Genomic DNA, 26,423 nt, shown 5'->3' with positions numbered 1-26,423 from the left:
GCGCAGTACGGCCGGCTGGCCGCCGCAGCGGGGCCGCCATGGGGGGTCGCATCGAGTGCGTGTTCTTCAGCGAGTTCCACCCCACGCTCGGGCCCAAGATCACCTACCAGGTGCGGGGCGCGGCCGCGGGCTGAGGGTGGGCTGCCGGCAGGGCGGGGCCGCGGGGGCTGGGAACGGAGCGCGGAGGTCGGCGGTGAGTGCGTGACTGCTGCTGGGTGGGCTCGGGTTCCACGGTTAAATAGCGCTGGAGAGGGGTAGTGGTGCTGGGGGGGGGGGGGGGGGGGGGGGGAAATGGTGTATGGGTCGCTCGGTTCTGTAGCCCGCCGGTCCGCAGGTGCCCGAGGACTTCATCTCGCGGGAGCTGTTTGACACCGTGCAGGTGTATGTGATCACCAAGCCCGAGCTGCAGAACAAGCTCATCACCGTGTGAGTGCCGCTGCGTGGGGAGCGTGCGCCCGCCCGCAGCCCCAGCACCCGGCACAGGCCCCTCTCCTCCCGCAGCACCGCCATGGAGAAGAAGCTGATCGGCTGCCCCGTGTGCATCGAGCACAAGAAGTACAGCCGCAATGCCCTGCTCTTCAACCTCGGCTTTGTGTGTGATGCGCGAGCCAAGGCCTGCGCGCTGGAGCCTATCGTCAAGAAGCTGGCGGGCTACCTCACCACGCTGGAGGTGTGCGGCCTCTGGCTGTGTGAACTGGGGCTCAGACACTGGGATGGGCTTCACAGAGGGGTGGTTGGTGCCCCACAGCCTCTCAGTGTTCAAGGGGCATTTAGACAATGCCCTCAGTAATGTGCTTTAGCTTGTGGTCATCCCTGAAGAGGGACTAGGTGGTTGTGAATGTCCCTGAGAGCTGAACTATTCTTTTTTCTTCTTGTTTCATTTCGTGTTTTTTTCATATCGCCTGAGTGTTCAGCAAGCCTTTCCTTTTGTGGCCTTGGAGGCGAGCAGAGTGCTGCTAAAATAGGCCCGTGGAACATGTGGTTCCTCCAGGAGGAGCTGGCTCAATTTTCTCCTTTCTTTAGCTGGAAAGCGGTTTCATCTCTAATAAAGAGAGTAAACAGAAGCTGGTCCCCATTATGACCATCCTGCTGGAGGAGCTGAACGCCAAAGGAAAGTGCACCCTGCCCATAGGTAGGTACTGGGCAGCAAGGGCAGAATGGGGCTGGGGGGCTGCTCCCCCTGACCCTTTGTCCACACAGCCAGAGCCTGCCTGAGCCAGCGTGGCTCAAAGTGATGGATTTTTGGTCGCAAACTCCTTCCCTCATGTGGCTTTGAGGTGTTCTGGGGCTACTGTTGGCAAGCTCCAGAGGTGTCTGTGGGAAACGAAGCTTATCTCCCCTCCAGATGAGTCAAACACCATCCACTTGAAAGTGATCGAGCAGCGGCCGGACCCCCCTGTCGTGCAGGAGTACGATGTGCCTGTCTTCACCCAGAACAAGGATGACTTCTTCAACTCTCAGTGGGACCTCACCACGCAGCAGGTCTGTGCAGAGTGGGTATTTGGGATGGGAGCTACCCCAGAGCTTCACGCATAGCTCAGTGCTCCCCGCTTTGTGTCGGGGCTGCAGGTGACCCATGTGGGGTTCCACAGGCAGCAGGCTGCTGCCATGGACAGCTTGTTATTTCACTGTTTTGCTCCCCGTTCCCTCATGCCCCCCACTCCCAGATCCTGCCATACATCGATGGGTTTCGGCACGTTCAGAAGATTTCTGCTGAAGCGGACGTGGAGCTGAACTTGGTGCGCATCGCCGTGCAGAACCTCCTGTGAGTGCAGACAGGGTGCTGGGGGCTGCTGAAGGCGGGGGGACCTCTGTTCTTCTCATCCTTCCCCTTGCCCTGCAGGTACTATGGGGTCGTCACGCTCGTCTCCATACTCCAGGTGAGCTGGTGGCCGTGCCATGGAGAGGCCACACTGGGGGATGCCAGTCGACCCTCAGAACTATGGTGAAGCCAAGCTGCTTGTCACTTGCTCCTCAGTACTCCAATGTGTACTGCACCACACCGAAGGTCCAGGACGTAGTAGATGACAAGTGCCTCCAGGAGGAGTGCCTGTCCTATGTCACCAAGCAAGGTGCGCTGCAACCTCACTAAGGTCCCAGCACCTGGGAGCCTGCCCGGTGGGGCTGACAGTGCATCCCCACAGGGCACAAGCGAGCCAGCCTCCGTGACGTCTTCCAGCTCTACTGTGGCCTCAGCCCCGGTACCACAGTGCGGGACCTCATCTCGCGCTACACACTGCAGCTGCAGCGCGTGGACGAGAGGTGTGAGCCCTGGGTGGTGGGGGTGGGTGGGGGACACTGAGGCAGGGGAGCAGGGGGCTGCCTCAGGGCTCAGTGTCACGCTCACCCCCAGGAGGCTCATCCAGTTCGGGCTGATGAAGGGGCTCATCCGACGGCTGCAGAAGTACCCAGTGAAGGTGGCGCGGGATGAGCGTAGCCTCCCGGCCCGGCTCTACACAGGATGCCATAGCTACGACGAGATTTGCTGCAAGACGGGTGGGTGAGCCACCCTGCCTTGCTCCCTGCAAGCTTCCAAACCCTGGGGTTAGCAGCACATGGGGGCAGAGGTGTTGGGAGGAAATGGGGGAACACGCAGCCTCCAGCAACGAGCACCCCCCTTGTCACCCCAGGCATGAGTTACAAGGAGCTGGATGAGCGCCTGGAGAACGACCCCAACATCATCGTGTGCTGGAAGTGACGGAGCCGGCCCGGCCGGGGTGCGCTCTGCATTTCTCCCCGGCTGCCCTAATGCGTGCCGCAGCTTGCTGGCACTCCTCCGTGCCGCCAGAGGGCGCTGGAGGCTCTTCCGCGCCGCTAAGCGCGCGCCGGTGGCCCCTCCCACCAGCGGCTCCGCCGTAGCCATAGCAACGCCACCGACGCCGCCGTAGCCATAGCAACGCCACTGACGCCATGGCTGCTGTAGGGCCGCTGTCGCCCGCCGAGGCCGAGGCGCTGGTTCGGGCGTTGCGTGGCACCGAACTGCGGGACGCCGGCGGGATGGGGTGCGAGGAGAGGGCCCGGCCTGGAAGGGGGCAGGCAGGGGGGTGCGGGGGTATCGGTTTCCCCACCCTGTGGGGTGGTAGGGGGCTTCCCCAGAGGATGTGGGGTAAAGAGGGCCCGGGCTCGGGGGGGGGAGGGGCAGAGGGTCGCCAGGATGGTGGGGGGCATATCTGAGCATTCCCTCACAGGGGAGTGTGGGTTTGGGTTTCCCCAGTGGGCCTGGGAGGGTGTTAGAAGGGGCCTCACCCTATGAGGGGACTCAGAGGGTACGGACGGGTGGCAGGGAGGGACTCCAGAGGGTGTGGAGGAAGAGGAGCTGTAAAGCTGGGGTGTCTCCCGTAATGGAAGGTGGGTTTTGGGGTCTTCACAAGGCCTGGGATGGGGTACAAGGTGGGTGTCATGTTGTGGCAGACCCAGAGGGCCATGTGGATTGGAGGTGCAAATGTGAGATTTCCTTCATGTTGGAGCGGGGGGAACATTTTGTGGCCCGAGGGTCTATATAGAACTGTGGGGGAAGTGGGGGCCCTCACTCAGGGTGACCTGGCTGTCCTGCAGGTGGCTTTGGCAGCATGAATGTGTGGAGAAGCTGAACATGCACGCCATCCTGAGTGCCTCTGCCGGCCAGGAGCAGCTCCTCACTGAGCTGCTTGTCAGCCATGCCAAGGTGAGCACAGGGGGGAGCTGACTGCCAGGCCCAGGCCCTGCTGCCCAGCCTCATCTCAGCTTGGCCCTGGTCAGGGAGGAAATGTGCTGGCGGGCACCCCACTTCCTCTCGGGCCAGGCTGCAGGAGCTGGGCTTCTCCCTCCTGAGCAGTGCAGGTGCCTGTGATCTGCCCCCTTGCAAGCGCTGTGGTCCTGATACTTCTCCCTGGTTTTCTTCTTTGTGACAAAGCCTTGAACTATGCAGTCAGGAGGGATGGGGTGTAATGCAGGTAGTTGGGTCGGTGCGACTGAGAGCCTTGTGTCAGACTCTCAGCCTCCAGCCGTGCCTGATTTTTGTAATGAACTGGCAGTGGCAAAGAATCTGCTGGCAAAGATGTTGGACCGGTGATTTACTATTGTTGCTTTTCAAAAAACATTAAAAGCCAAACTGTGGTATTCCTGCCTGTTGGTCTCTGGTTCCTCCCTGGACACTGTTTGCACTGACCCTTCTGGTTGCAGCTCTCTGCACTGTACCTGCGAGAGCTCAGCCCCAGCATGGCCTGGGCTGTACGGGGATGTCTAGGGGTCCTGGCTCTGCCTCGTCCTTGAGTGTCTTCCCCTTGGTAATCCCAGTGTCACCCCCTGCCCTCTGCTCTCTGAGGCCAGAGACTCAGTAGAAAGCTGTTGATTTCTGATGCCTTCCTCCTCAGGACAACTCCAAAATCTGTGCAGTTGAATGCAGGTGATAAAACAGCTGTTCTTTCTCCAAATGTGTTAGTTGCACTGGGAAACAGCAGCTTTACCTGGGCTGGCTTGGTTTTCCTGCTTGTGCACTGCAACGGAGATGTGTTGCTCTTCACTTGCTGGGCACGCAGCATCTTCTGTGAAGGGAAGGCTCAAAAAACGGAGGTATAAGAAAGCAAATTGGTCTGTTGTCTCAGGAACAAAACAGCTATGGGGTTCTGGGCACCAGCCTGGCCCTTGCCTCATGTTGGTCTAAAAGGCTGTGCTCCTGTCCAGATTCCTGTTCTCATCAGAGAGCTGATCTTAGCAGAGGTCTGGAAGCACAAGGTCTTTCCCGTGCTGTGCCAGCTGGAGGATTTCCACCCAAGCAGCACCTTCCCCATCTATGTGGTGGTAAGTGGAGGGGGCAATGGGACAGGAACTGGGCATGCAATAGGCCAGCCCTGGGAGCTACCAAAGCAGGCAGGCAGGCAGCAAGGGCTGGTGGCAGAGCACTCAGCTGGTGTTCTGCCACAGGATGGCCTCTGCCATGCACAGCCATCCTCAGAAACACATGTGGGTGCTGGGGTCACCCTACCAGCTCTGAAATGTGCTGGATGTGCACTGTGGCAGGACCAGGAAGGGGAGAATCACTCACTTCCTGAAGCTGCAGGAGAGCTGGAGTAAACTAAATTAGTTCACTGGCTGGAAACTGGGCAGACATCACTGCCTTTAAAGTTAAGACTTACACTGAAGTTCTCAGAGCTGTGATTTTACCTCTTGGCAGGCTGAGAAGCTGTAGACAACAGGTTCTGTACCTGTTGGATAACTTCCCTGCAGGACTGTACTTTGTCTGCTAAAGTCTAACACAGCCTTGGGGATTTTGACAGACCCTGCTCTGTCCTTGCCTTTTCATCAACCAGGTGCAGCTTCTCAATGCCTGGAAAACCAAAGAAGTGTCCTGGATTTGCCTAATCTCACACACCCTTCCTGGAGAGGCACCAGGCCCTTTCAGGGAACACTGAAGTTCCCATCCTGGCTCTCAGGCAGCAATGCCCTGCAAGTATTTGCCCGTCTGAGCACTGTTTCTCTCTAGTGTTTCTAATCATGGATTAAATGCCTTCAAGTTAAAAAGAATAAATAGTTTTTTTTCTTACTGAGAGCAGCAGTCCCTTGGGCCATTCCTGTCAGGAGAGTGATTCAAGAACTTTGTTTCTCTCTGGAGGGATGCTATCCTAGAGCTAAGATAAATCTACCCCAAAGCTCAGGAGTTTAAGTCATTTTTCAGTCCAGGGCATTGTCTTGCTGGGGAAAGGTGGTGTTTTCCCTTGACAGCTGTTCATCTGCAGCACTGCCACAGTGAACCTCGCAGGTTCTCAGACTGAGGACAAGCTGTCCATGCTGCAGCAGCAGCTTTTGTGGGGAGGAGCCCTGTGCTCCATTCCCACCACCCACCTGCTGCCTTCTGCTGTTTTCCCCTCTCAGCTGCATCACGAAGCCTCCATCATCAACCTCCTGGAGACGGTGTTTTTTTACAAGGTGAGCAGCATGTTCTGTTTTCTTTAGCTTAAAGGCAATCAGGCTTTGGGACACTGACCCTCTGAACCTCTTGTTGTCACAAAGGAGATCTGCGAGTCAGCAGAGGACAGCATTCTGGATTTAATTGATTACTGCCACCGAAAACTGACCCTGCTCGCAGCTCGAAGCGCCAGCGGACAGGCAGTGACCCAGCAGGAGCTTCATCCCGAGGAGTTGGCCATGCAGGTGAGGAGAGTGCTGTGGCTTGCCAGGGACATGTGGTGGAGGAAGTGGGCAGCGTGAGGAGGTGCAGAGGGATTTTCTTACGGGGAACATCTTGGCTGCAGCAGCAGCACCTCCTGACCTTCTCGTGGCAGCCTGATGTTAGCAACGCTCTGTGCTTAGCTCACGCAGGCTGCGTGCTGCTCCCTCCCCCCTGCAGCTGGCCTTCCTCCCCATCTCATGGCAGTGCCAGCTTGAGGCTGCCTACAGGACAGATTTTGAGCTGAGGGAACCCTGGACAGCTGATAATAACGCTGAGGAATGAGTGCAGGGGGCTGGGCTGTTTGATTGGGCGGTGTGATTACATCTCCACGGAGCATGTGAAACCTCCTGAGCTCAGACTGCCACTGTAGCCAGGGCAGGGGCAGCAGTGATCCTTCCATCTATCTATGTACGATATAAGTGGGAGTTGCCTTAATGCATTTCCAGCCAACTTCCTCAGTCCTCTGAGCAACACCTCCTCTCGGTGCTCGTCTGCAGCGAGCACAGACTGTTCCCACTCAGGTATACCACAGTATCCATGCACGTGTTTCTGCTGTGGGAGCTCATTTTCCTTCTCAGTACCCAAATTTTTGTCCTGGAACTGTGGAGGTCATGAGGATTGTCTGGAGAAATGGAGTTAAAGCAATAGCCTGCATACTCAGCAGTGCCTCATTATGTGTCCATCCTTTGGCTTGCTGCCCAAACACATGTTCCTCTTCTAGAAAAGGGAAGGAAATGAAGGGTTCCTGAGCACAGTAGGATTTTTTTTTCCCAGGAAATGTTTTCCCAGATTGGGGCAGGGTGCTTTCAGTGTGTGCTTTGACATGACTCGGGGAAAAAATAATCCTTTCTAGCTAGCACTGCTCTAAAAAGCACTGGCTGCCCAAGGAGCCTGGCTTCCCCCAGTTTATCCCAGCCCCCCCTCCTGACTTAACATACAATCACCCCATAGTAAAAAGCAGCTTCTGCCCCATCCTGTGCTGTGGAGCCTGATGTCCTTCATGCCTGTGTGCTGTGGTGACCCTGGAGCAGCCCGAAGCACAGACAGTCCCTGTGTTACAGCAGCAGAGATGAGGTCTGGCTACCAGCAGGAGCCATAGAGAAGCAGGGCTCCTTCGTGCAGCCTCACGAGCACTCCCACATGGGGTGCTGGCCTGGGGAGAGCAGGGAGAAGTCTCATTGCAGGAATTTAAAAGGAAACTGTTGCATGGGTACTTTAGAGGAATGCAGGTGGTTTAAGACAGGAGCTGCTGAGGTCAGCTCTGCATGCGAAGCTATGAAATTATGAACTCCAGTCTGGGACTACTCAGTCAGGCACTACTCAGCCTCCGTGTCCCAGCAGCCTCAAAAGGGGCTGACTCGGAAGGTGTTTGGGCTGCTCTGCTGGCCACATGAGGGATGGAAGCCATGCACACGCTGCCTCCAGGCCAGGTGGCATAGCTTTGTCTGGCATAACACCAGGAGGGATTTTGGCTGGCTGTAAGCTGGATGGGAGAGGCAGAGCCAGAGAGGCAGGTCAAGGACTGCTGCTGAGCCATGGCCAAGTTTCTTCTCCTCCTCCTGGTGATGCAGATCCCCTCCCCTGCAGCCTTACCTGTCTGCAGGGACACAAGGCAATGCCATAGAGGATGCCTGTAAGGAACGAGGGCAGGAGGAACGAGCTAGAGCAGGCTGCAGGCACTGCTGTCCCTGCCCTGGCAAACAGGCAGTGCTGCTGCAGTCCAGATGAGGACCGGAGTTTGTTTTTGCAGGATTTTGGTTTCTTCCCCACTCCGTGGTTGCTGATGTGCAGCCAACGAGCTGCCTCTTCATTGCTCATGGAAAACAGGGCCTCAAATCCCAACTCTGCTTGCCCCCCCTCCACAGGAGATGCAGAAGCAGGCGGAGATTATGGAGTTTGAGATTTCCCTGAAAGCACTGTCTGTGCTGCGGTTCATCACTGACCACGTGGACAGGTAGGTGCCCAGGCATGGCACAGAATGTGCCCTGAGCACTCCATTTGAGGTTCCTGTGGATTTTCAGCCCAGCACTGTGCCTGGCTGCAGCAGCAGTGGTACTGTCCTGGGGAGGCAAGCACAGCAGCACTCCACCCAACTCTGTGGCACTCAGTGGGAAATGGAGCTGCTCTGACTCGTCATTGTTCTCCTGTCTCTCCCAGTTGCCTCAGGGGAGGGTTTGTATCCGTTTGGCATTTTCTTGAGAGCACCCTTTCTGTCAAATTTCCAGTTTGCCCCTGAGTGCTTTGACACGGATGCTGAGCACCCACAACCTGCCCTGCCTCCTCGTCGAGCTGGTGGAGCACTGCCCGTGGAGCCGCCGCGAAGCAGGTGTGGGTCATGTCCTGTGCTGCCTTGCTGGGCCCTGTACCTACTGACTGCTCTTCTGCAGCCAGGTGCATCCCCCCCCCTTCCTCCTTGCATCCCTCTGAGCAGCAGTGCAGTGGGAAACAGCACAGTTCACTGCAGCCCTGTGAGGGGAAAGCATCACAACAGAGGTTCACAGTATGGGTAAGGGAGGAAGAGATGCTGGGAAGCACGTGTCTCCACACGTGCTGAGGAGCCCAGCTGGATATGGGAACCTTCCTTCCTCCGGCCAGAAAATGCATCCCTTCTCCCTGCATGCATGCTCAGAGTGTCAGAGGGAGCTTTGATCCAAGGTCCCCGAGGGAGGGACTGGAAAGAAACCAGAGTGGAAAGGCATTTCCAGGATGTGCCGATGCAGGGTTACATCCTCCTCCACCCCCTAGAGCAGCACAGTAGCTTGTTCTGTCACTTCTGTTATAGCTGTACTACTTCTGGCTCTCACTGGCAGAAGTACCTCAGGAAGGCTGGGTGCTGGCTGTGCTGCCATCCCAAAACGTGTCTCTGCAGCAGCTCTGATGCAGTGGCATGGGTTTCCCCACCATCTACCAGTGTTCTTCAGTCTCAGCCAAGTACAAAAGGTGACATTGCAGGGATCTTTCAGTTCCTGCCACAGCCATATCACGTTAAGATATATTCTTAATGCTTTTCATGCCCTCTGAAGTATTGTCTCTGCACTAAGAAGGCTGCTATGATATGAAGCAGGCAGAAACAGAGAGGCTTGCCTGAGTCAGGGTGAGGAGGTGGATGTAGAGCAGCATCCTCATCTCTGAGCCCTGTTTCCTGGGGCACCTCTGTCTCTCCCTGGATCCCTGTGTTCTTTTGTCCCTCAGGCAAGTTGAAGAAGTTTGAGAATGGCGCATGGCACGTGGTGCCCCCTGAAGACCAGATGAAGATGACTAAACTTGATGGGCAGGTGTGGCTTGCTCTCCTCAACCTTCTGCTCAGCCCCAAATGCCTACAGAAGTACCACTTTGATGGCTTCAACAAGAGCCAGCTCCTTAAGGTAGGGAGAGCAGCAGTACACTGCTTGGGACTCCCATGAATTGCTCCGCCGGTGCCCCGAGGTCCCTGCTCGTGCTGTGCTGCCTACCAGGTGCACGTGCAGAGCCCTCGAGCCTCTTAACCTGGCTCTGGCTCCCTTTGACCTCTCTCTCTTTGCCCTTCCCCTGTGTGGCTGCAGCTCCGTGCATTCCTGACAGAAGTCCTCCTGGACCAGCTGCCCAACCTGATGGAGATGCAGAGATTTCTGAGCCACCTGGCAGTGACAGAGCCAGCTCCCCCAAAAAAGGATCTTGTGCTGGAGCAGGCATGTGGTGACTTCTTTCATCTCTTTCATCTGCTGCTCTCTTTTAAGCCTGGTCACTCCCTAGCCCTTTTTCCTTTAGCCAAGCCCTGCTCTGGTGGTGCCCCAGAAGGGCAGCCAAGCACCCACTTCACTGTGACCTCCTCACTATTGGAAACCGTGTGCAGAAGCTCAAATACTGGCATGTCAGTGGGGCAGGGGCACGCAGTGGGCGCACTGAGGACCTCATCCAGGCTGCTGCCCTTCTTTGCCAGCACTGCCTTTGGGCTTGTGTGGCTCCTGCCTGTGCCAAGGAGAGGCAGGGGGAGCCAGCTGGAGGCACTCGCAAAGGCTCCGCTCTTTACCCAGCAAGCAGTGAACTCACTCCTTGTCACAGAGCCAAACACAGAGAAGTTATTTTTCCATTCGACTTCTCTCAGAGCAGCCTCCTCCCCTTCCAGGCCTGGCTGTTTTTGCTCGGCCAGGGCCATCAGTGCTGTTTGAAGCAGCATCCTCCCCTCCATGCGCTGCTCTGGGCTGGCACTTTCCCTTTTGCAGCAACCAGCCCTTCCCTTGGTGTTGGTGTTTGGGGAAGTGACGGGTGGAAAAATCTGCTCAGACAGATGGCTCCAGAGCACCGGGTTGGTGCTGCTGCCGCAGCCTTGGCTGACGCAGCACTGGGGTGGTGGGCTCTGCCTGGGAGCTGGGTTTTGCCCGTTTGCAGCCTTGTCCAACAAATGGCTCTGTTCCCTGTGTACCCAAAAGCATGTCCTGCACTGCCTCTGCTCCCTGTGCCCCGGGCTAGTTGCCCTCCTGTCCCCTCCTGCTCTGGCTGCCACCTCCTGCTCTGCTTCCCCCACCAGGTGCCCATCATCTGGGACCACATCCTCAAGAAGAATGCAGGCAAGTGGGAGGCCATTGCCAAGCACCAGGCGCAGCACGCCTTCAGCCACACTGAGGAAGAGTTGAAGTTCCAGGCGCACAGGTGAGGCCCTGCTCCACGCCCATTGTCACCAGGGTCCCAGGGAGTGGGGGCTGGGGCTGCAGCAGCTTGATGCCCCTCCCCCCCCCCCCCTCCTGTCCCTCTGCAGGTGGGCACAGGTGTACAGCCTGGACATGCTGGAAGCCCTCGCCCCTGAGAAGCCCCGCTGCCGGCTGTGCGGTGCGGAGGCAGCCAAGCGGTGCTCTCGCTGCAGGAACGAGTGGTACTGCACACGGTGAGGGACCCGCAGCTCCCACTGCCCCTTCTCTGAGCCTTACAGCAGCTGGTGGCTGCTCCCAGGGACATCCCCTGGGCTCTGCATAGCGGGCACAGCCCTGATGTGCATCTTCCCCCCCCCCCAGGGCATGCCAAGTCCAGCACTGGCAGAAGCACCGCGCTGCCTGCAACCTGCTGGCCCAGGCACGGGGCCCTTCAGGCACACAGTGAGCAGGGCAGGGTCTGACCCGCAGCACGGCAAGGCCTGGTTCTCCTTGGAGAGGAGCTCCTCGTGGCATTCAGCCTCCCCCTCCCCACAACACCCCCTTCCTTCTGCACCCCGCAGGGGCTCGGCTCCCCTTCTTGTCTCCTCTTTGAAGACAATAAACCACTTCCTCCCCTCCCTCGCACCCAGGGAGAGGTTTGTGTGTGTTGCTTTTTACCCCACACGACAACAGGAAGCCTGGAGAACTTGAAAAAGAGCAACCAGAGGTTGGAAGCAGTAATCCAATGGCCAAGCCCACTGTCCCTGAGGCGTGGGTTCACTGTCACAGCAAGCTCCCTGAAAGGAGCAGGATGAGAAGGGCTCAGCATCGCCTCCTGCTCTCAGAGCAACAGCGGGGAGGCAGAGGATGTGGTTAGTGTGGAGCTGAGTGAGCAGGCGTGTTCCTCAGGGTTTGTCAGCTGCTGCCTGCAGCACCCAGAGCAGATTGCAGACTGGACTCCTAGAACACCCTGAGCTGGAGGGGACCTGCTGGGCTCACCAAGTCCAGCGCTCGGCCCCACACTGCAACTTCAGTGTCTGTGAGTGGTGTCCAGACGCCCCGTGAGCTCCAGCAGTTTGGGGCCGTGAGTGCTTCTGTAGGGGGAAAAGGAATGGCCTGGGTGTGCTTTTCTTGGCGCTTCCCCCTCTGCTTTCAGCTGAAGGGACTTCAGCACTGAGGATCGCTCCTCTGATTGCTGCGTGGCCCCAGGGTGCCTGGGGGTATCCCAGCGGAGTTACAGGGACGCTGGAGCTGTGGGCTCCGGGCAGGTGAGCCCCTCGTGCCGCAGCCCCTGTGCCCGCGGGGCAGGGAGCTCGGTTTTGCAGCCCCCAATGCTCTAGGAAGCGGTGGAGGGGGTGGCAGCACCCCAGCCTTCGAGTTTTCTAGTGGAGCCGATTAGGACGGAGCAGATCGCAGCCGCCTGGGCCCCGTAACGCTCGTTTCCGTGGGGCGACGTGGGGAAGGAGAGGGCCCCTCTGTCCCCGCACGGAGTTCGGGGCTGAGCGCGGCCGTTCCAGGGCGGCCCCCGGCGGGGAAACTGAGGCACGGAGCGGGGCCGCCCCGGGCTGCGGGGAACGGGGCCGGACCGAGCCTCCCCCCCCCCCTCGTCCCCGCCTCCAGCCCGCCCCGCCGAGCGCAGCCAGCGGAGCTGCCACCGCTCCATCGGCCCTCGCCGGGGCTCTGCCTCAGTTTCCCCCCGGGGGGCGGCCACTCCCGGCCCGGCCCCCGCCCCGCCGCCTCCGCGCAGCGCTCCGGGCCATGGAGCTGATCGAGCTGCGGGAGCTGCAGCCCGAGCCGCGGCCGGGCCGGGGCCGCCTGGAGCGAACCAACGCGCTGCGCATCAGCCCGGCCCGCCGGCACGGCCCCGGGGCGCGGCCCGAACCCAGGCCGGCGGCGGCACCGGGCACCGGGCATCGCTTCGAGCCCCGGCGCCGCGGGCTCCACACCTGGTGCGATCTCTGCGGGGACTTCGTCTGGGGAGGCGGCAGGAAGAGCCTCCAGTGCCGCCGTGAGTACCGCTCCCCGCGGCTGCCGGGCGCGGCGTCCCGGAGCCGAGCATCCCCCCGGGGTAGGGCGTCTTACCCGGGCGCTGGGTGTCTCGGTGCCGAGCATCCCGGTACCGTGCAGCCCCCAGGCACCGGCTGTCTGGGATTGAGTATCCCGGTACCGCGCATCCCCCCAGGCGCTGGGCGTCCCAGTACCAAGCGTCTTCCCGGGCACCGGCTGTGCTGGTAACAAGCATTTCCCCGGGCACAGAGCATCCCGGTACCAACTATGGGGCATCCCTCCCCCAGCACCAGGCATTAAGAATCCCAGTATCAGACCCCACCGCTCTGAGCATGGGTCATCCCAGTGACCAGCACCCTCCTGTGCACCCAGTGCCTCCTGGCACCAGACATCCCCACCGGGCGTCCTGGTAGCAACCAGGGCGAGGGCATCGGGTACCAAATACTCCCTCAAGCACTGAGCATCTCCGCCCAGGGCACCCCCACTGGGTACCAGGCATCCCAGGCTCTGGGCTCCTCAGTACTGAGTACTCCCACTCGGCACTGGGCATCTCAGAACTGGGCATCCCAAACTGGACACTGGGACACAGTATTAAGCATCCACACAAGGCACAGGCATCCCAGTGCTGAGCACCCGGGTCCTGAGCAACCTAGTACCGAGCATTCTGGTACCAACCATTCCCAGTACTGAGCATCCTGGTACCCCCTCCACCCCCTGGCACCCCATTGCTGAGTGCCCCCACCGTGCAACCCAGGCAGAGGACACGGGCACCTCGGTGCGGTCCAGCATCAGGTGCGATGTGGGTGCTGGCCCCGGGTACCTCGGCACAGCGTGGGCAGGCGGCGTGGGTGGTGCACGGGCTCCGGTGGGGCCGCTGTGCCCATGGTGCCCCCTGCCCCCAGACTGCAGCTTCACCTGCCACTACCGCTGCCGGGCCCTGGTGCGGCTGGACTGCAGTGGGCCCCCAGGCACGGAGGACGAGGATGATGGCGGCGAGCAGGAGTTGGAGAAGGACACGAACGTGGTACGGGACCGCGGGGAGGGAGAGAGGCGGGGTGGGACGCGACGGGAGGGAGGACGGCCCAGGCTGGGCAGCACACACCGTGCCACGCCAAGAGAGGCCGTGCTACGCCACACTACGGCATGATGTGCCGCGCGAGGCCGTGCCGTGACCGCAGCAGTCCCGGGACCGCGGGGTGCGTGGCCCTGGTGAAATCACCGCCGGAAACGGGGCCGTACCGCCCCCGGCCCTCGTCAGGCCAACGGCCGCGGCGGGGCGGGGCCGGGCTGAGCCGGGCCGGGCTGCTGGAGAGCGGGAGAGCGCGGAGCCGGGCGGGACTGCGCGAGGCACCGTGCCGAGCCGGGACCGGGACCGGGACCGTGGAGCGGGACTGAACCGAGCCGGGAGCGGAGCCGAGGAGCGGCACTGATCCGGGCGAAGCGCTCGGAGCGCAGCGGGGCCGTGCGGAGCCGAACCGGAGCGGGCGGGCTGGCGCGGGGCCGGGCGAGCCCCTGTACCCGGGCCGGGGCTGCCGCAGCCGTGGCCGGGGTCGGGGTCGGGGTCGGGGGCGGCGGGGCGGGGTCCGGAGGGTGCGGGGCGGCGGCGGCGGCGGCGCTGGCGCTGCGCTGGGGCGGCGCGGGGGGCTCGGGGGGCAGCGCGGCCAGCAGCGGCTACTGCAGCCAGGAGGACTCCGACTCCGAGCCCGAGCTCTTCTACACCGCCCGCACCTCCTTCGGCCGCCGCCCGCGTCGCCGCCAGGTCGGTCCCGGGCCGGCCGTGACGTCATGGGGATGACGTCACGCCGGGGTGAAGGAGGGCTTTTTGGGTCGGAGGAGTTCGGGGGCACTTCTGCATGGGGGCATGCGGACGAGGGAGTGTGGCTTGCTATTGGGGCAAGCGTGGGAGGGAGAGCATGCCTTGCTAGGAGTGAGCTGTCCCCATCCCCAAGTGGGTCCAGCAGACGCACCCCCCCTTACACAGGCCAGGCTGCTCCCAGCCCCACAGCACTTTGGGGACACGTGTGGCTCTGCAGTCCCACGTAAATAGCTATTAACAGGTCCGGGCGGGCTGCCTCGAAGCCTAGGGCATCCCCATGGGGCAGCCAGCCTGCCCTGGTGCCGGGCTGGCGGCTGCTTCAGGGGCACTGCTGTGATCTGGGTAGCTGGGAGGGGACACCCAGCCCTGGGCCATCCCGGGTGGGTTGGCATTGCCATCCATCACCCTACCTTCATGGCCCTGGGGTGCCCGTCCCAGCTTCAGGGACAGGGATGAGGCCGTGGCAGCAGCTCTGCACAAGGTGATGTGACCCTGCACAGCCCACGCTCAGCACAGCTCCTGCCCCACAGGATGAGCCCAGCAGCTGGGAGACGGCGGAGCTGGACCCAGCACAGGTGGAGCAGCGCATTAAGGACTACAACAGCCAGATCAACAGCAACCTCTTCATGAGCCTGGTACGGGGATGGGGAGGGACAGAGGGGACCACAGGCCCAGTCCTACTGACCACCCCACTATCTCCCCGTGGCAGAACAAGGATGGCTCCTACACCGGCTTCATCAAGGTTCAGCTGAAGCTGGTGCGCCCCGTCTCTGTGCCGGCTGCCAAGCGGGGCCCTGGGGGACGGCCGGGGCAGCGCACGGCAGGCGTGAAGCGCCGGACATCCTTCTACCTGCCCCGTGGCACTGTCAAGCACCTGCACGTGCTCTCGCACACCCGTGCCAGCGAGGTGATCAGCGCACTGCTCCGCAAGTTCACCGTGGTGGATGACCCCCGCAAATTCGCCCTCTTCGAGAGATCCGAGAAGGATGAGCAAGGTAGCACTGGGGTAGTGGGATTCTCATCGCAGCACTGTCCCCATAACGGCTGCGTCCCTGCAGCACTGGTGTCCCCCATGGTGGTGGGGTGGGAATGCCCGCGCTCATAGTGGCAGCATCCACTGTGTCCCCTACGGTCACAGTCTCTGTGGCTGTGGTGCTGTCCCCGTAGTGGTGGTGTCCCAATGGCCGTGGTGCACCACTGAAGCAGTGGTGTCGCCCATGGTAAGTCCCCAGGGGCATGCTGTCCGTGTTGGCAGCAGCATCCCCCACAGTGGCAGAAGTGTCCCCACAGAAGTAGTGGTGACGTCTCTCAGGCCCACAGTAGTGACAACGTCTCTGTGGCAGCAACGCAGTGATGCTATTCCCGTGGCCATCGTGACCCCACGGCGGCAGCATCCTCCGTGTCCCCTACGGTCACTGTATCCCCTATAGCTACAGTAGTGCCCCCACAGTGACAGTGGCATATCGCTCTGCGTCACTGTGATGGTCGCGACAGCGGTGGCGGTGTCCCCGGGGTGGCGGCCGCGTCCCCAGCCGCGGTGGTGCCATCCCGGAGCCTCGCCTGCCCGCAGTGTACCTGCGCAAGCTGGCGGACGAGGAGCGGCCGCTGCGGCTGCGGCTGCTGGCCGGACCCAGCGAGAAAGCGCTGAGCTTCGTCCTGAAGGAGAACGAGAGCGGCGAGGTGAACGTGAGTGGGGCCGGGGAGGGGCCGGGGAGGAGCGGTGCCGCCGTGCGGTGCCGTACGGCGGTGCCACGTCCCGGCGCCGTGTTCCCGCAGTGGGACGCCTTCTCGCTGCCCGAGCTGCACAACTTCCTGCGCATCCTGCAGCGCGAGGAGGACGAGCAGCTGCGCCGCGTCCGCCACCGCTACGCCCGCTGCCGCCGGGAGCTGCAGGCCGCGCTGGACGCCCGCACGCCGGGCTGACTCCGACCGCACCGGCGCGGCCGCCTGCCGGCGGGGGGCACATCGCCGGGAGCACGGGGCGGCGCGGGGCGTCCGCCGCGATCAATAAAGCGCTGGGAGAGGAGGAGTAGCGTGCTTGTGTTCCGCGTTCCGCGGAGGGATTCGGGCGGGGCGGCGGCGGGGCTCGAACCCCAGAACTCCCGCTTCCCGCCGCGCGGCGCCACGAGGGAGAGAGACGGCGCCCCGCTCCGTGGTCACGTGCAGGGCGCGCCGCCGTGCGCCGGAAGTGTTGCAGAGCGCGGCTGCGGCGCAGGGAGGGAGGCGGGCGGGCGGTCGCTGAGCCGCTGCCGCCGGGCCGCCCCCCCCGCCTTCCCCCGTCCCCTTCCCCCGCTCCCCGCCGCCGCCGCCATGGGTGCCAGCGGCTCCAAGTCGCGGGGGCTGTGGCCGTTCGCTTCCTCGGCGGCGGGCGGCGGCGCCGAGGGCCCCGGCGGGCAGCAGGCCCTGGCCCGGGCGCGGGGCGGGCGCGCCGCCACCCCGTTCGTCTTCACGCGCCGCGGGTGAGAGGGGGGGGGAGGGGGAGGGGGAGGGGGAGGGGGAGGGGCGTTGCCGCGGCAGCACGGGGTGCGGGCGGATACCGCGGGGACGGTTACACGGGCGGTGGGAGTGCGGGCCCGGCTGGGGGCACCGGGGCCTCGGCTAACCCTGCGTGCTCACGTCCCCGCCGCCCCTTCCTGCAGCTCTATGTATTACGACGAGGACGGGGATCTTGCGCACGAGTTCTACGAGGAGACAATCGTCACCAAGAACGGGAGGAAGCGTGCCAAGCTGAAGAGGATCCACAAGAACCTGATACCTCAGGTAGCGTGTGCAGAGGGGCGGGTGCAGGGATGACAGCTGGCAGCTCCTGCAGCTCTCTGTGCGCGGCTGCAACCCTCAGAAGCCCTGGTGTGCTGCAGAGAAGGCCTGCTTCTTACTGCTCCCGTAGCTCCAGGGCTGCAGCTGCAACGTGGCCCAGCTCACGTTCATGGCACCTTGCAGTTCTGTGCCATTCTGCTAGCTCCCTTTCCGTGGAGGAGTAGTGCCTGGTGCTGTTGGGCAGAGCAGATGGACCCTCTGGATTTGTGCTGCAGGGTGTCCCTGTCCATGGCATCCATCGCTGAGCACTTCCCTCTGGTGTGGGTGCAGGCACAGCGGTGTCAGGTTGTTATGGTGTTGCTGGGAGCAGCAACCAGAGCTTGTCACGTGATGATGTGAGCATGCCCTCAGCAGTGAGAGTGGTGCTGCCACCAATGGGTTCTGCATATTGGGCTGCTTGGGACTTGGTCTCCTCTTAAGTGAGTGTGGCAAAGCCAGGCAGAGGTTGGGAGGTGAGGTACAGGAGAAAGATAATTTCAGCATAGGGGAGTTTCTGGGGGCCTAAGTGGAGAGCAGAGGGATGGAGCCTGTCAGCAGAGAGAGCCTGCAGAAATCTGCGAAGCAGGGAGGGCATGGCCCAGCCTGAGCCCAGGGGGAGCTGTTGGTGCACTCCGAGAAGGATGCAGCTGGACAGGCTCTGCTGCTCTCATGGAAGAAGGTAGGGATGTGGAGTTACATCCCATCCCTCCCCTGTGTGGATTCAGACTCCTGTGGTTAGACAGCGTGGCCCAGCTGGAAGGAAGCACAGAATGGCTCTTCACTGTCCCAGGCTTTTCTTCGGTCTTTTATCCTAATCCTGCCAAGCAAGCGTGCACTTCTCACCCTGGTGAGCACAGAGCCCTGCTCATGCTGCTGTCTCGCAAGCCGTGCTGTGACAGGAGATTGCTTGCCCCGGAGCATGGGAAAGGCGTCTGTAGCTGGCATGGATGGAGCGTGCATTCAGCAGTGTCCCCTTGGACAGAAAGCTGCTTTTCTCATGCGCCAGCTGCCCTCACTGCATTTTCTCAGAGAGCTCTTTTCATTCTTTTAAATCCTGTGAATGAAAGGTGCCGAATGAAAGGCCGGGGCAGCCAATATCTGCCAGTCACGCATCAGCTGCTGCACGGGCAGTGCCTGGCAGAGCAGCTCCCTCCTTCCTCGCCCGGCTGCCCTCCAGACCCGTCGTGTGCGGCAGCAGCCGCGCCTCCTGTGCCTCCCCAGGGCCACGGGCAAAGAGCAGTTCATTTCTGCGCTGCCATTCTGATGTCCCTGCTGCCAGGGTGGCAGCACAGACCTTTACCTTGAGGGCGCGTTGCCCTCTGCCTCACCGTCTGCCACACAGGATGGTGCCTTGCAGAGCTTTGTTTGCCTGAGAGTGCTTGTTCTGTCCCTGTGACACCCCCTGCCCACCACTATCCTCTTTTTTTCAGGGCATAGTTAAGCTGGAGCACCCTCGCATTCATGTGGATTTCCCCGTGATCATCTGCGAGGTGTGACTGCTGGGTGCTACTGCCTGTGGGCGAGACGGACCCGAGCGTCCCTGCACGAGGCTGCCCTGTGTTCCCAGTGAAGGAGGACACTGAGACGTGGACCGTGGCTGTCTCTCGCCCAGAGGCCAGGCAGGACGGAGCAGGCTTGGCTGGGCTGTACTTGGCTGCTGCTCGGAGGAGGAGATGGGTGCCCTCGTGCAACAACTAAAAAACATCCTTGCTTGAGTCAAAAGACTTAAAAATACCTTTTGTAGCCTCTTGCCGACGTTTGGATGGGTAACTGGAACTGCACACAAGCTGCTGTGTGAGCTGTTAAAGGGAGAGCGAGCCTACACTTCTTGCCAGACAATCCCCTGCTTCTCAGGTATGCGGCCCAGGGAGAGCCAGGGCAAGGTGACTCGCTGCCTGGCAGTTGCGTGGCTGGTGTTGCAGCACCGTGCAGTCTGGCACGGGCACTCTGCGGTACTCCCCAGTGAGTCTGTCCACAGAAGATAACGGGAAGCTGGTGTGGAAATGCATCCAGCTGAGTGCTGCGCTCCTCTTGGGATGGGGATGGAGATGGGATGTTGTTGTCCTGGCCATCTGTCTGTTCCCTGTGCGTGTTCCCTGCTTAATGCTGGCTCTGGGGAGCTTGGCCCCACTGCTGCCTGCACCACAGACCCTGAAATCTCTGTGGTGCAGAGCTGACGTGGTTCTCCAGCAGCATCTTCCTGCTCTGCCTGCCCACTTGTGCAGTGGGAGTGAGCTGACTCCTGCAGAGCACGGTACCTCCCAATGGGAATGGCCATTGCAGGGCCAGGCAGGAAGGAAATCATCACTTCCCTCCCCATTCCTCTCAAACAATTGGTCAGTGGGCCTGCCCTAGCTTGGAAATCTCCCTGGCGATGTGAACTATGGTTCCTCCCTCGCCCTGTGCCCCAGCTGGTGGCAGGAGGAGAAATGTGATGCACTTTAAAGGGAGGCTTTCTGCCCCATCTGGGAAAGCCCTGCTCTCCTTTCCTTTTCTCCCACTTGAGCAGATTGGCCTCAGCTGTGCTGCAAAGTTCTTCACCTCTGCACATGGGCAGAACACATGGGTGCCGAGCTGTGTGCTGCTGGGCTGGGGAATGGCGCAGTCCGTGCTGCCACCTGCCAGCACTGGTGGTCCCCGTTCAGCCTTACTGTGTGTGAGGAGGGGGCTCGAGGACAACTCATGTGTCCACTAGGTGTGGATTTTGCCCAGCCTGCAGCCTGCTCCCTCAGTAGCCAGCTTGCATCCCCTCATTTTTTTTTGTCCCAGAACTTATTTACTTTCTAAGCACTTCAGACGTTCGCTACCTCGATCCTTGATTTAAGCTGCCAGCACTTGGCTGCCGGCCCTGTCTGCGTTGATGTATCCCTCCCTGCGCCCACCGAGAGCCGTGCAGGCGCAGGGCCGCATTCCTGGCTTCGGGGAGATGAAGGCAGCCTGGCTGTTGCCGTTTTCCTGTCACCTCCCCTTCCCTCCGTGTCCCCCACCCGCTGTTCCCATTGATTCGGGCCAGCACAGAGGGCGAGGCGGATGGGCTGGGCTCCGGCGGGGAGCTGCTCTACACTGTGATGCTTGGCATTTCTCTCGACATCTTTTGTTCTCCCGCTTGCTTGGAAGAGTCTGTCCTCAAACAATCCCCTGCTGAAGTGTTTCTTATCCGTGCCACCTGCTCCGAGGCGGGCTTGGGCCACGGCCTCCTGAGAACGGCGTCTCTGGGGCCGCCTTTGTTCTCTCCCGGAGGCTGCCCTGCCCCTTCTAGCCTTCCCCAGGGCCCCGCACACGCCATCCCCCCCAGCTCGTGTGTTCTTCCACCCCTTTTCCCGGCAAGGCAGCGAGCACTGAGCGCCTCACCGAGCTGCTTCTCCCAGCCCGGCCCCGTCCTGCTGCGCGGGGCAGGGAGGCCCTGGGCGTCTGGAGGGAGCTGGAGAAATGTGACGAACGTGTAAATAGTATCTGTGTCCACTGTGTCGTTGGAGCAAGCGAAACAAGGAGGTTTCCTTTTCTTTTTCTTTTTCACAACTTCTGTGCGACGTTGTGCTTTCCCGTGTGGATGTGTCGCTGGTGGTACTCGCAGCACTGGGCGCCCTGCTGCTCTGGCGTGCCGATAGGAAGCGTGGGCTTGGGAAACGTACACTATTTATGGTCCTTTGCCTCCCAGTGCATCTGTCTACTTTTGTTAAATTTCAATAAACTTATTTGTAGATCCTGCAGGTCTGGGGGCTGCTTCCCTGGGGCCAGCTGACGCTGGGAGCAGCTGAGCCTGTGCCGGGAGGGGCGGTTTGGTGTTCCAAGCTCTCTCTGCTTTCTGGGAGTACAGCTCTGGCTGCCTGCACCACGGCGGTGGTGGAACTGAGCGGCATCCCCCAGTGAAGCACCGTGCCTGGGGACAGCACGGGGGAGGCTTGTTAGTGGTGGCACTTGATAATTCTGAGCTCTTCAGCTCTCCTTGCCTGCTGATTTCCTTGGACGTGGGCGGCAGTGGCTGCAGAGGGCTGCTCGGGTGAGCTGGGCTTTGCCGTTGACATCTGATGGAGCTGATAGCTCTCTTTCAGTCGGAGTTCTTCTCCTGCCTGGGCTGCGCTGACTCGAGCAGACCTCTTCCCAGCCCAGCTCTGGAGCTCTGCCAGGACGGGATCTGCGTGTCCGCTCCTTAATCACTCGCCTGACAAATCAGTGCCTCATCAGTCGCACTAACCCAGCGCGTTTCTCATCGGCAGCGTGACCCCGTGCCGGGCTGCTGCCTGCTGACCCGGCCTCACCGGACGGAGCGGGGATGATCTCAGTGCAGTCCTGCATCCTGCTCAGCCCTGCGAGTGTTTTCCTGCCGCCGCGTTTGCCTCACACCATTTCCTCCATGCGAGCAGCTGACGAAGGCTTGGATGAGAGCGGTGACCGCTGTGGCTCGAGGGGACGCTGGGGTCCCCGTTCAGCCAGGTCTGCGTGTTGGTCCGCAGAGAGCAAACCCCGTGAGGACAGCTCACAGTGTCCTGGTGGCAGCACTGGCGTCATGGCCGGGTGAAGCTGAACAATGCGGCGGCACTGGCACAGGCACTGGGCAGCTTTGTGTCCTGCTGGGACGCGTGGCTGTGCCCCATCCCTCTGTCAGCCCCCTCTCCTGGCCCTGACCCCTGCAGCCACCCCGGGTGACACCCAGCCTCCTGCGCATGAGGGTGGAAAATGTTAGGCATTTCTTGTGCCTGTTTATGGCCCCAGGCAGGCGGCATGGAAGGGGAGGAAAGGGCAGCGCCCGCCGGCACTGCCCTTTCTTGGCTCCTGACAGGGGTTTCTTGGCGCTCTGCCCACTGCCCCAATAGCACTGCGGTCACATTGGGATCTCAGCCCAGGGGTGGAGGACGGAGCCCTGAAGCCATCGGCAGGAGATAACATGGGTAGGGCCACGTGGAGGGGCTGGGGACGGACTTGGTGTGGTGACACATGGCGTTCCTGTTCCGGGGGAGCACTTCCGGAGATTCAGCCCTGCTTCCTTCCCTGCGCCAGCCGGGCTGGGTGGCTCCCAGCCCCGTGGTCCCCAGCCCCGTTGTTGGGTGGCATTCCCATCCTCACGGCCTGTTCCCATGCCCGCAGCCTCGGGGACAGATGGGGGGAGCTGGCGCTGGTGGGGACGCCGCAAGGAGCAGCTGGCCTGACCCCAGCACGTGTGTCCTCCTGAGGGCATTGAGGCCGCTTTGTCCCTCCTCGCTCTGCGCTATGGTCTGAGGGGACACAGGGGACATGGGCAGGGAGTTTCCCTGCGTAGGCCTGTTTGTCACCAACATGTCACCCCAGGAGCAGATGGCGGCAGCTCCAATGTGGCCCTGCCTCTCCCCAGCTGCTGTCTTCAGGCTGACTTCATATCCCGCTGACAGTAACGGTGACGTATGGGTGCTGCCTTCCCGGCCCCCCGCTCCCTCTTGCCACTCTCACACCCAGGCACGAGTGGAAAATGAGGATGGGCAGGCCGTGTCCCCGAGCCCGCTGTCCCCCTGCTTATCCCCGTGCCCAGGGATGCAGCCAGCGCCTCCTCCCCCGGGCAGGAAACCGCGGCTGAGCCCGCAGAGCCGAGTGCGTGTGCGGGACGTCCTGGCGACCCTCGCGCGTCCTGGGGACACCACCGCGGCGGGGACACCATCGCCACTCCGGGAACACCGCTGCCCTCGGGACAACACCGTGGGGACACCAGCCCAGCGCCATCCCGGCCCCGGGGCCGCCCCGCGGGGACCCCCCGCTGCCGCCCGCCCCCCGCCCCGCGGCGCCCCCTGCCGGAGGCTCTGACCCCGTCCCCGGGCCCCGCCCCCCTTGCCCCCCCCCCCCCCCGCGCCGGGCTCGGGGCCGGACGGGCCGTACCAAGTACGGCGCGGGCGGAGGGGAAACCCTCCCCGCCCGGTACCGCCGCACCGCGGAACGTACCGGTGCCCGGCGCCGGACCGCGCCCCGAGCCCCGAGCCCCTCCGCAAGAACTAAGCGGTCTCCCGGCTCCGGGCGGCGCCGCGGGGCAGGGGCGGGCCGAGCGGGGCCGGGGCGGGCTGGAGAAAGCTCCCCCGCGGCGGCGGGCGTGGTGCGCGCCGGGCCGCTTTAAAACGGGGCGGCGGAGGTGGGGGCAGGCAGCGCCGGTGGAGCCGCGGTGGGACCTTAGCGTGGGGCGGTGGGGCTGAGAGGGGCCGCAGCCCAGCGGCAGGGCCGCACGTGGCCGCCCCGCCCCGGCCGCGTCCCGCGGGCTTTGTGTGGCGGCGGCGCCCGGCCCGGCTCCGGACAAAGGCGTCGAGGGAGCGGAGCGGGGCGGTGCGGGGTCGACCGGGGCGCGCACGATGCGCGGGGGCTGCGCGGCGGTGCTGGCTCTGCCCTGGCTGGTGCCGGCCGTCCTGGCCGTGCTGGCCCGGCAGTCCCCCGAGAAACCGTCGGCCGCGCCGCTGCTGACCCGACGGCCCTTCCTCGTGGCCTGGAACGCGCCCACGCAGGACTGCAAGCCACGCTTCCAGGTGGCCCTGGACTTCAGCATCTTCGACCTGCACGCGTCGCCCAACGAGGGCTTTGTGGACCAGAACCTCACCATCTTCTACAAGGAGCGCCTGGGGCTCTACCCCTACTTCAACAAGCGTTTGGAGCCCGTCAACGGCGGCGTGCCGCAGCAGAGCAGCCTGAGTGAGCACCTGGCCCGGCTGCAGGAAGGCATCGGCAAGTACATCCGCTCGGCCACCTCGGAGGGGCTGGCGGTCATCGACTGGGAGGAGTGGCGGCCCATCTGGGTGCGCAACTGGAAGCCCAAGGACGTGTACCAGGAGGTGTCACGGGAGCTGGTGAAGCAGCAGCAGCCGTGCTTGTCCCCCGAGGAGGTGAACAAGCAGGCGGTCTTCGAGTTTGAGTCGGCCGCGCGGCAGTTCATGGTGAGAACGCTGCGCTATGCCAAGAGCTTCCGACCCAAGCAGCTCTGGGGGTACTACCTCTTCCCCGACTGCTACAACCATGACTACAGCAAGAACAAGGAGAGCTACACGGGGCAGTGCCCCGATGTGGAGAAGACGCGCAATGACCAGCTGGTGTGGCTGTGGAATGAGAGCCTGGCACTCTACCCCTCCATCTACCTCGACCCGCTCCTCGCGTCCACACCCAACAGCCGGAAGTTTGTCCGGGCGCGGGTGATGGAGGCCATGCGCATCTCACAGCAGCACCATGAGGGCTACAGCCTGCCTGTCTTCGTCTACACGCGGCCCACCTACACCCGTAAGATGGATGTGCTCAGCCAGGTAGGGCTGGTGGTGGGACTGCCCCATGGTGAGGAGTTTGGACCCATGGCAGTGCCATCCAGGTGTCCTCGTTCTGCCCGTGGGTGGCCTCAAGCCGTGGAGGACAGGCTCTGGGCCAGCCGTGTGCTGCCCCCTGGTGTGTGGTGGCTTCAGCCACCATGGCAGTGGTGTTTTTGCTGTTCCCAGCTGGGCAGCAGGACCAGCCCCTTCTAGTGACTCTGAGCGTCTCGTTCCCTACCAGAGGGACTGTTGACAGTGCCCACCAGCCTAGTGCCACCACATGTGGGGTCCTTGCAGATGGCAGTGGGATGCAAGGGCCCACAGCTCTTGGATGCCCTGGCTCTGGAGAGTTGGGTCTGGGAGTAGGCTGGTCCCTGCAGGACTGGGATGGTCCCCTGCCTCCACGTCTCTGTGACATGCTGTACTGCATGGGGCTCGCAGGTACTAACTGGGTCTGTCCCCACAGATGGACCTCATCTCCACCATCGGCGAGAGCGCAGCGCTGGGAGCAGCCGGGGTCATTTTCTGGGGTGACGTGGAGTACACCAAGAACCGGGTAGGTGTGAGTTGTGCCCAGGCAGCTTGACGCTGGGGTGATTGCTGCGCGTGGGGCGTTTCTCTTGCTGGGACTCCCAGCACGCCCCTGACACCCATTGTTTTTTTTCCTTCCAGGAGTCATGCCAGACAATCAAGGATTATATGGAAGGAGACCTGGGCCGCTACATCGTCAACGTGACGACGGCAGCGCAGCACTGCAGCACAACGCTGTGCCAGGGACAGGGCCGCTGCCTGCGCCAGGACAGCACCGCCAACGTCTTCCTGCACCTCAACCCTGCCACCTTCCAGCTGCAGCGCCGGGACGAGGAGCAGCCCCAGCAGCCTCTCATCTGGGCCAAGGGCCACCTGTCTCCTGCTGACATCCACTTCCTACGGACCCACTTCCGCTGTCACTGTTACAAGGGCTGGCAGGGCAGCTCCTGCCAGCAGCCGGCTGGACCTCGTGGGGGTGCCCCCGGCCCCCTGGCACCAATGGGCCTGGGGGTGCTGCTGGTGTTTTTGATCTGGCTAGCTGGGCCAGACTGAGACTGCCCTGCACCCCTTTTCTGTAGAGGTGTAGTGGACCTGTTGGAGACAGCCCCACATCATTTGCTGCCAGCTTGCTGCTGGGGTGCCTAGGAGTGGTGGGGCTGCCCTCTCCTGCACTCGGTGCTAGGGGGATGGGGACAGAGAGTGCGGGGATTTGTGGGCGGGAGGGGAGGGGAAGCTCTCCTGTTGTAAGGAGAGGGAACGGGGAGAGAGGGGTATGGGGGCAGGGAGGTGGGTGCTGTGTGGTGCTGAGCCCCCGTGCGCTGCCCGACACCAAAGTGCTTTACCTCAATTAAAACCGGAGGAGCGAGAGCAGGGTGTGGAGTGCTTGAGGCGGGGGGAGCGGAGGCGCGGGGCTGCTCCTCCCCCATCCCCTCCGCCGGATCCCCTTCCCACCCCCCCGTGGGGCTGCGCTGCCGCGAGCTCAGCCACGCCGGGGCCACCCACGTGGAGGCGATGTGCCCCCGCCCGTGTCCCCGCCTCCTCGCGCGGCTCCGCCCTCAGTGTCCGCCCGCGGACTTCCCCCGCATCAGCTCCGTCCGGCGCGGCGTGAGCGGTGAGTGCGGGTGCGTGGGGCGGCGGACGGGGTCGGGCTCGGGACGGCCGCGTCGGCAAAGCGTCATCCGCGGCTCTGAGTAGGAGAGGGGGCAGAGCGGTGGGCTTCCCGGGCAGCGCCCGCTCGGCACTCCGTCCTGTGTCCCCGCCCTGTTCCCGCAGTTGGC

At 62.3% G+C, this 26,423-nt stretch overlaps 5 protein-coding genes across 7 annotated transcripts; all 5 read left to right on the top strand.

The window, feature by feature from the left end:
- Positions 1-36: 36 nt before the first annotated feature.
- On the top strand, positions 37-4,098 carry NPRL2 (NPR2 like, GATOR1 complex subunit). Its single transcript, XM_065749226.1, has 12 exons — positions 37-110; positions 335-426; positions 502-670; positions 1,024-1,132; positions 1,346-1,482; positions 1,668-1,765; positions 1,844-1,880; positions 1,979-2,072; positions 2,145-2,262; positions 2,354-2,496; positions 2,631-2,717; positions 3,556-4,098. Exons 1-11 carry the CDS (start codon positions 39-41, stop codon positions 2,696-2,698), a joined length of 1,137 nt encoding a protein of 378 aa, XP_065605298.1. The 5' UTR covers positions 37-38; the 3' UTR covers positions 2,699-2,717; positions 3,556-4,098.
- ZMYND10 (zinc finger MYND-type containing 10) lies at positions 2,886-11,281 on the top strand. Its single transcript, XM_065749225.1, has 12 exons — positions 2,886-3,002; positions 3,556-3,664; positions 4,663-4,779; positions 5,851-5,904; positions 5,989-6,129; positions 8,014-8,102; positions 8,374-8,474; positions 9,341-9,513; positions 9,691-9,816; positions 10,656-10,777; positions 10,884-11,009; positions 11,137-11,281. The coding sequence occupies exons 1-12, from the start codon at positions 2,911-2,913 to the stop codon at positions 11,219-11,221; spliced, it is 1,335 nt and encodes a 444-aa protein (XP_065605297.1). The 5' UTR covers positions 2,886-2,910; the 3' UTR covers positions 11,222-11,281.
- Positions 11,282-12,237: 956 nt separating this feature from the next.
- On the top strand, positions 12,238-16,614 carry RASSF1 (Ras association domain family member 1). Of its 3 annotated transcripts, none has more exons than XM_065749511.1 (6): positions 12,238-12,763; positions 13,665-13,786; positions 15,109-15,213; positions 15,288-15,573; positions 16,149-16,264; positions 16,406-16,614. In XM_065749511.1, exons 1-6 carry the CDS (start codon positions 12,514-12,516, stop codon positions 16,499-16,501), a joined length of 975 nt encoding a protein of 324 aa, XP_065605583.1. In that variant the 5' UTR covers positions 12,238-12,513; the 3' UTR covers positions 16,502-16,614. The 3 variants fall into 3 exon arrangements, with proteins under 3 accessions (XP_065605583.1, XP_065605582.1, XP_065605584.1); XM_065749510.1 differs by having other exon boundaries at positions 12,370-12,763; positions 16,355-16,614; XM_065749512.1 differs by lacking the exons at positions 12,238-12,763; positions 13,665-13,786 and adding an exon at positions 14,346-14,521 and having other exon boundaries at positions 16,355-16,611.
- Positions 16,615-16,866: 252 nt separating this feature from the next.
- TUSC2 (tumor suppressor 2, mitochondrial calcium regulator) lies at positions 16,867-19,890 on the top strand. Its single transcript, XM_065749513.1, has 3 exons — positions 16,867-17,037; positions 17,218-17,338; positions 18,805-19,890. Exons 1-3 carry the CDS (start codon positions 16,889-16,891, stop codon positions 18,868-18,870), a joined length of 336 nt encoding a protein of 111 aa, XP_065605585.1. The 5' UTR covers positions 16,867-16,888; the 3' UTR covers positions 18,871-19,890.
- A 3,598-nt stretch (positions 19,891-23,488) lies between these two features.
- Positions 23,489-25,847, top strand: HYAL2 (hyaluronidase 2). The gene is made up of 3 exons (XM_065749504.1): positions 23,489-24,615; positions 25,082-25,171; positions 25,288-25,847. Exons 1-3 carry the CDS (start codon positions 23,680-23,682, stop codon positions 25,696-25,698), a joined length of 1,437 nt encoding a protein of 478 aa, XP_065605576.1. The 5' UTR covers positions 23,489-23,679; the 3' UTR covers positions 25,699-25,847.
- Positions 25,848-26,423: the final 576 nt, after the last annotated feature.

Source organism: Cyrtonyx montezumae, unplaced genomic scaffold, assembly GCF_038088225.1.
Source record: "Cyrtonyx montezumae isolate F1298 unplaced genomic scaffold, pur_monq_1.0 scaffold_6, whole genome shotgun sequence".
Classification (NCBI taxonomy): Eukaryota; Metazoa; Chordata; class Aves; order Galliformes; family Odontophoridae; genus Cyrtonyx; species Cyrtonyx montezumae.
The sequence above is the reverse complement of the archived record's forward strand: the minus strand, read 5'-3'. Positions and strand labels throughout refer to the sequence as shown.

What these genes read in the sequence shown, in the direction of transcription:
- NPRL2 (XM_065749226.1), top strand. Translation starts at nt 39, where the DNA reads ATGGGGGGTCGCATCGAGTGCGTGTTCTTCAGCGAGTTCCACCCCACG. An exon ending in CAGAACAAGCTCATCACCGT is followed by an intron (nt 427 to 501) that starts GTGAGTGCCGCT and finishes CTCCTCCCGCAG; the next exon opens with CACCGCCATGGAGAAGAAGC. An exon ending in CTGCAGCGCGTGGACGAGAG is followed by an intron (nt 2,263 to 2,353) that starts GTGTGAGCCCTG and finishes GCTCACCCCCAG; the next exon opens with GAGGCTCATCCAGTTCGGGC.
- ZMYND10 (XM_065749225.1), top strand. Translation starts at nt 2,911, where the DNA reads ATGGCTGCTGTAGGGCCGCTGTCGCCCGCCGAGGCCGAGGCGCTGGTT. An exon ending in CGGGACGCCGGCGGGATGGG is followed by an intron (nt 3,003 to 3,555) that starts GTGCGAGGAGAG and finishes GCTGTCCTGCAG; the next exon opens with GTGGCTTTGGCAGCATGAAT. An exon ending in AGACGGTGTTTTTTTACAAG is followed by an intron (nt 5,905 to 5,988) that starts GTGAGCAGCATG and finishes GTTGTCACAAAG; the next exon opens with GAGATCTGCGAGTCAGCAGA.
- RASSF1 (XM_065749510.1), top strand. Translation starts at nt 12,514, where the DNA reads ATGGAGCTGATCGAGCTGCGGGAGCTGCAGCCCGAGCCGCGGCCGGGC. An exon ending in GCAACCTCTTCATGAGCCTG is followed by an intron (nt 15,214 to 15,287) that starts GTACGGGGATGG and finishes TCCCCGTGGCAG; the next exon opens with AACAAGGATGGCTCCTACAC. An exon ending in ACGAGAGCGGCGAGGTGAAC is followed by an intron (nt 16,265 to 16,354) that starts GTGAGTGGGGCC and finishes GTGTTCCCGCAG; the next exon opens with TGGGACGCCTTCTCGCTGCC.
- TUSC2 (XM_065749513.1), top strand. Translation starts at nt 16,889, where the DNA reads ATGGGTGCCAGCGGCTCCAAGTCGCGGGGGCTGTGGCCGTTCGCTTCC. An exon ending in TTCGTCTTCACGCGCCGCGG is followed by an intron (nt 17,038 to 17,217) that starts GTGAGAGGGGGG and finishes CCCTTCCTGCAG; the next exon opens with CTCTATGTATTACGACGAGG. An exon ending in ACAAGAACCTGATACCTCAG is followed by an intron (nt 17,339 to 18,804) that starts GTAGCGTGTGCA and finishes TCTTTTTTTCAG; the next exon opens with GGCATAGTTAAGCTGGAGCA.
- HYAL2 (XM_065749504.1), top strand. Translation starts at nt 23,680, where the DNA reads ATGCGCGGGGGCTGCGCGGCGGTGCTGGCTCTGCCCTGGCTGGTGCCG. An exon ending in AGATGGATGTGCTCAGCCAG is followed by an intron (nt 24,616 to 25,081) that starts GTAGGGCTGGTG and finishes CTGTCCCCACAG; the next exon opens with ATGGACCTCATCTCCACCAT. An exon ending in TGGAGTACACCAAGAACCGG is followed by an intron (nt 25,172 to 25,287) that starts GTAGGTGTGAGT and finishes TTTTCCTTCCAG; the next exon opens with GAGTCATGCCAGACAATCAA.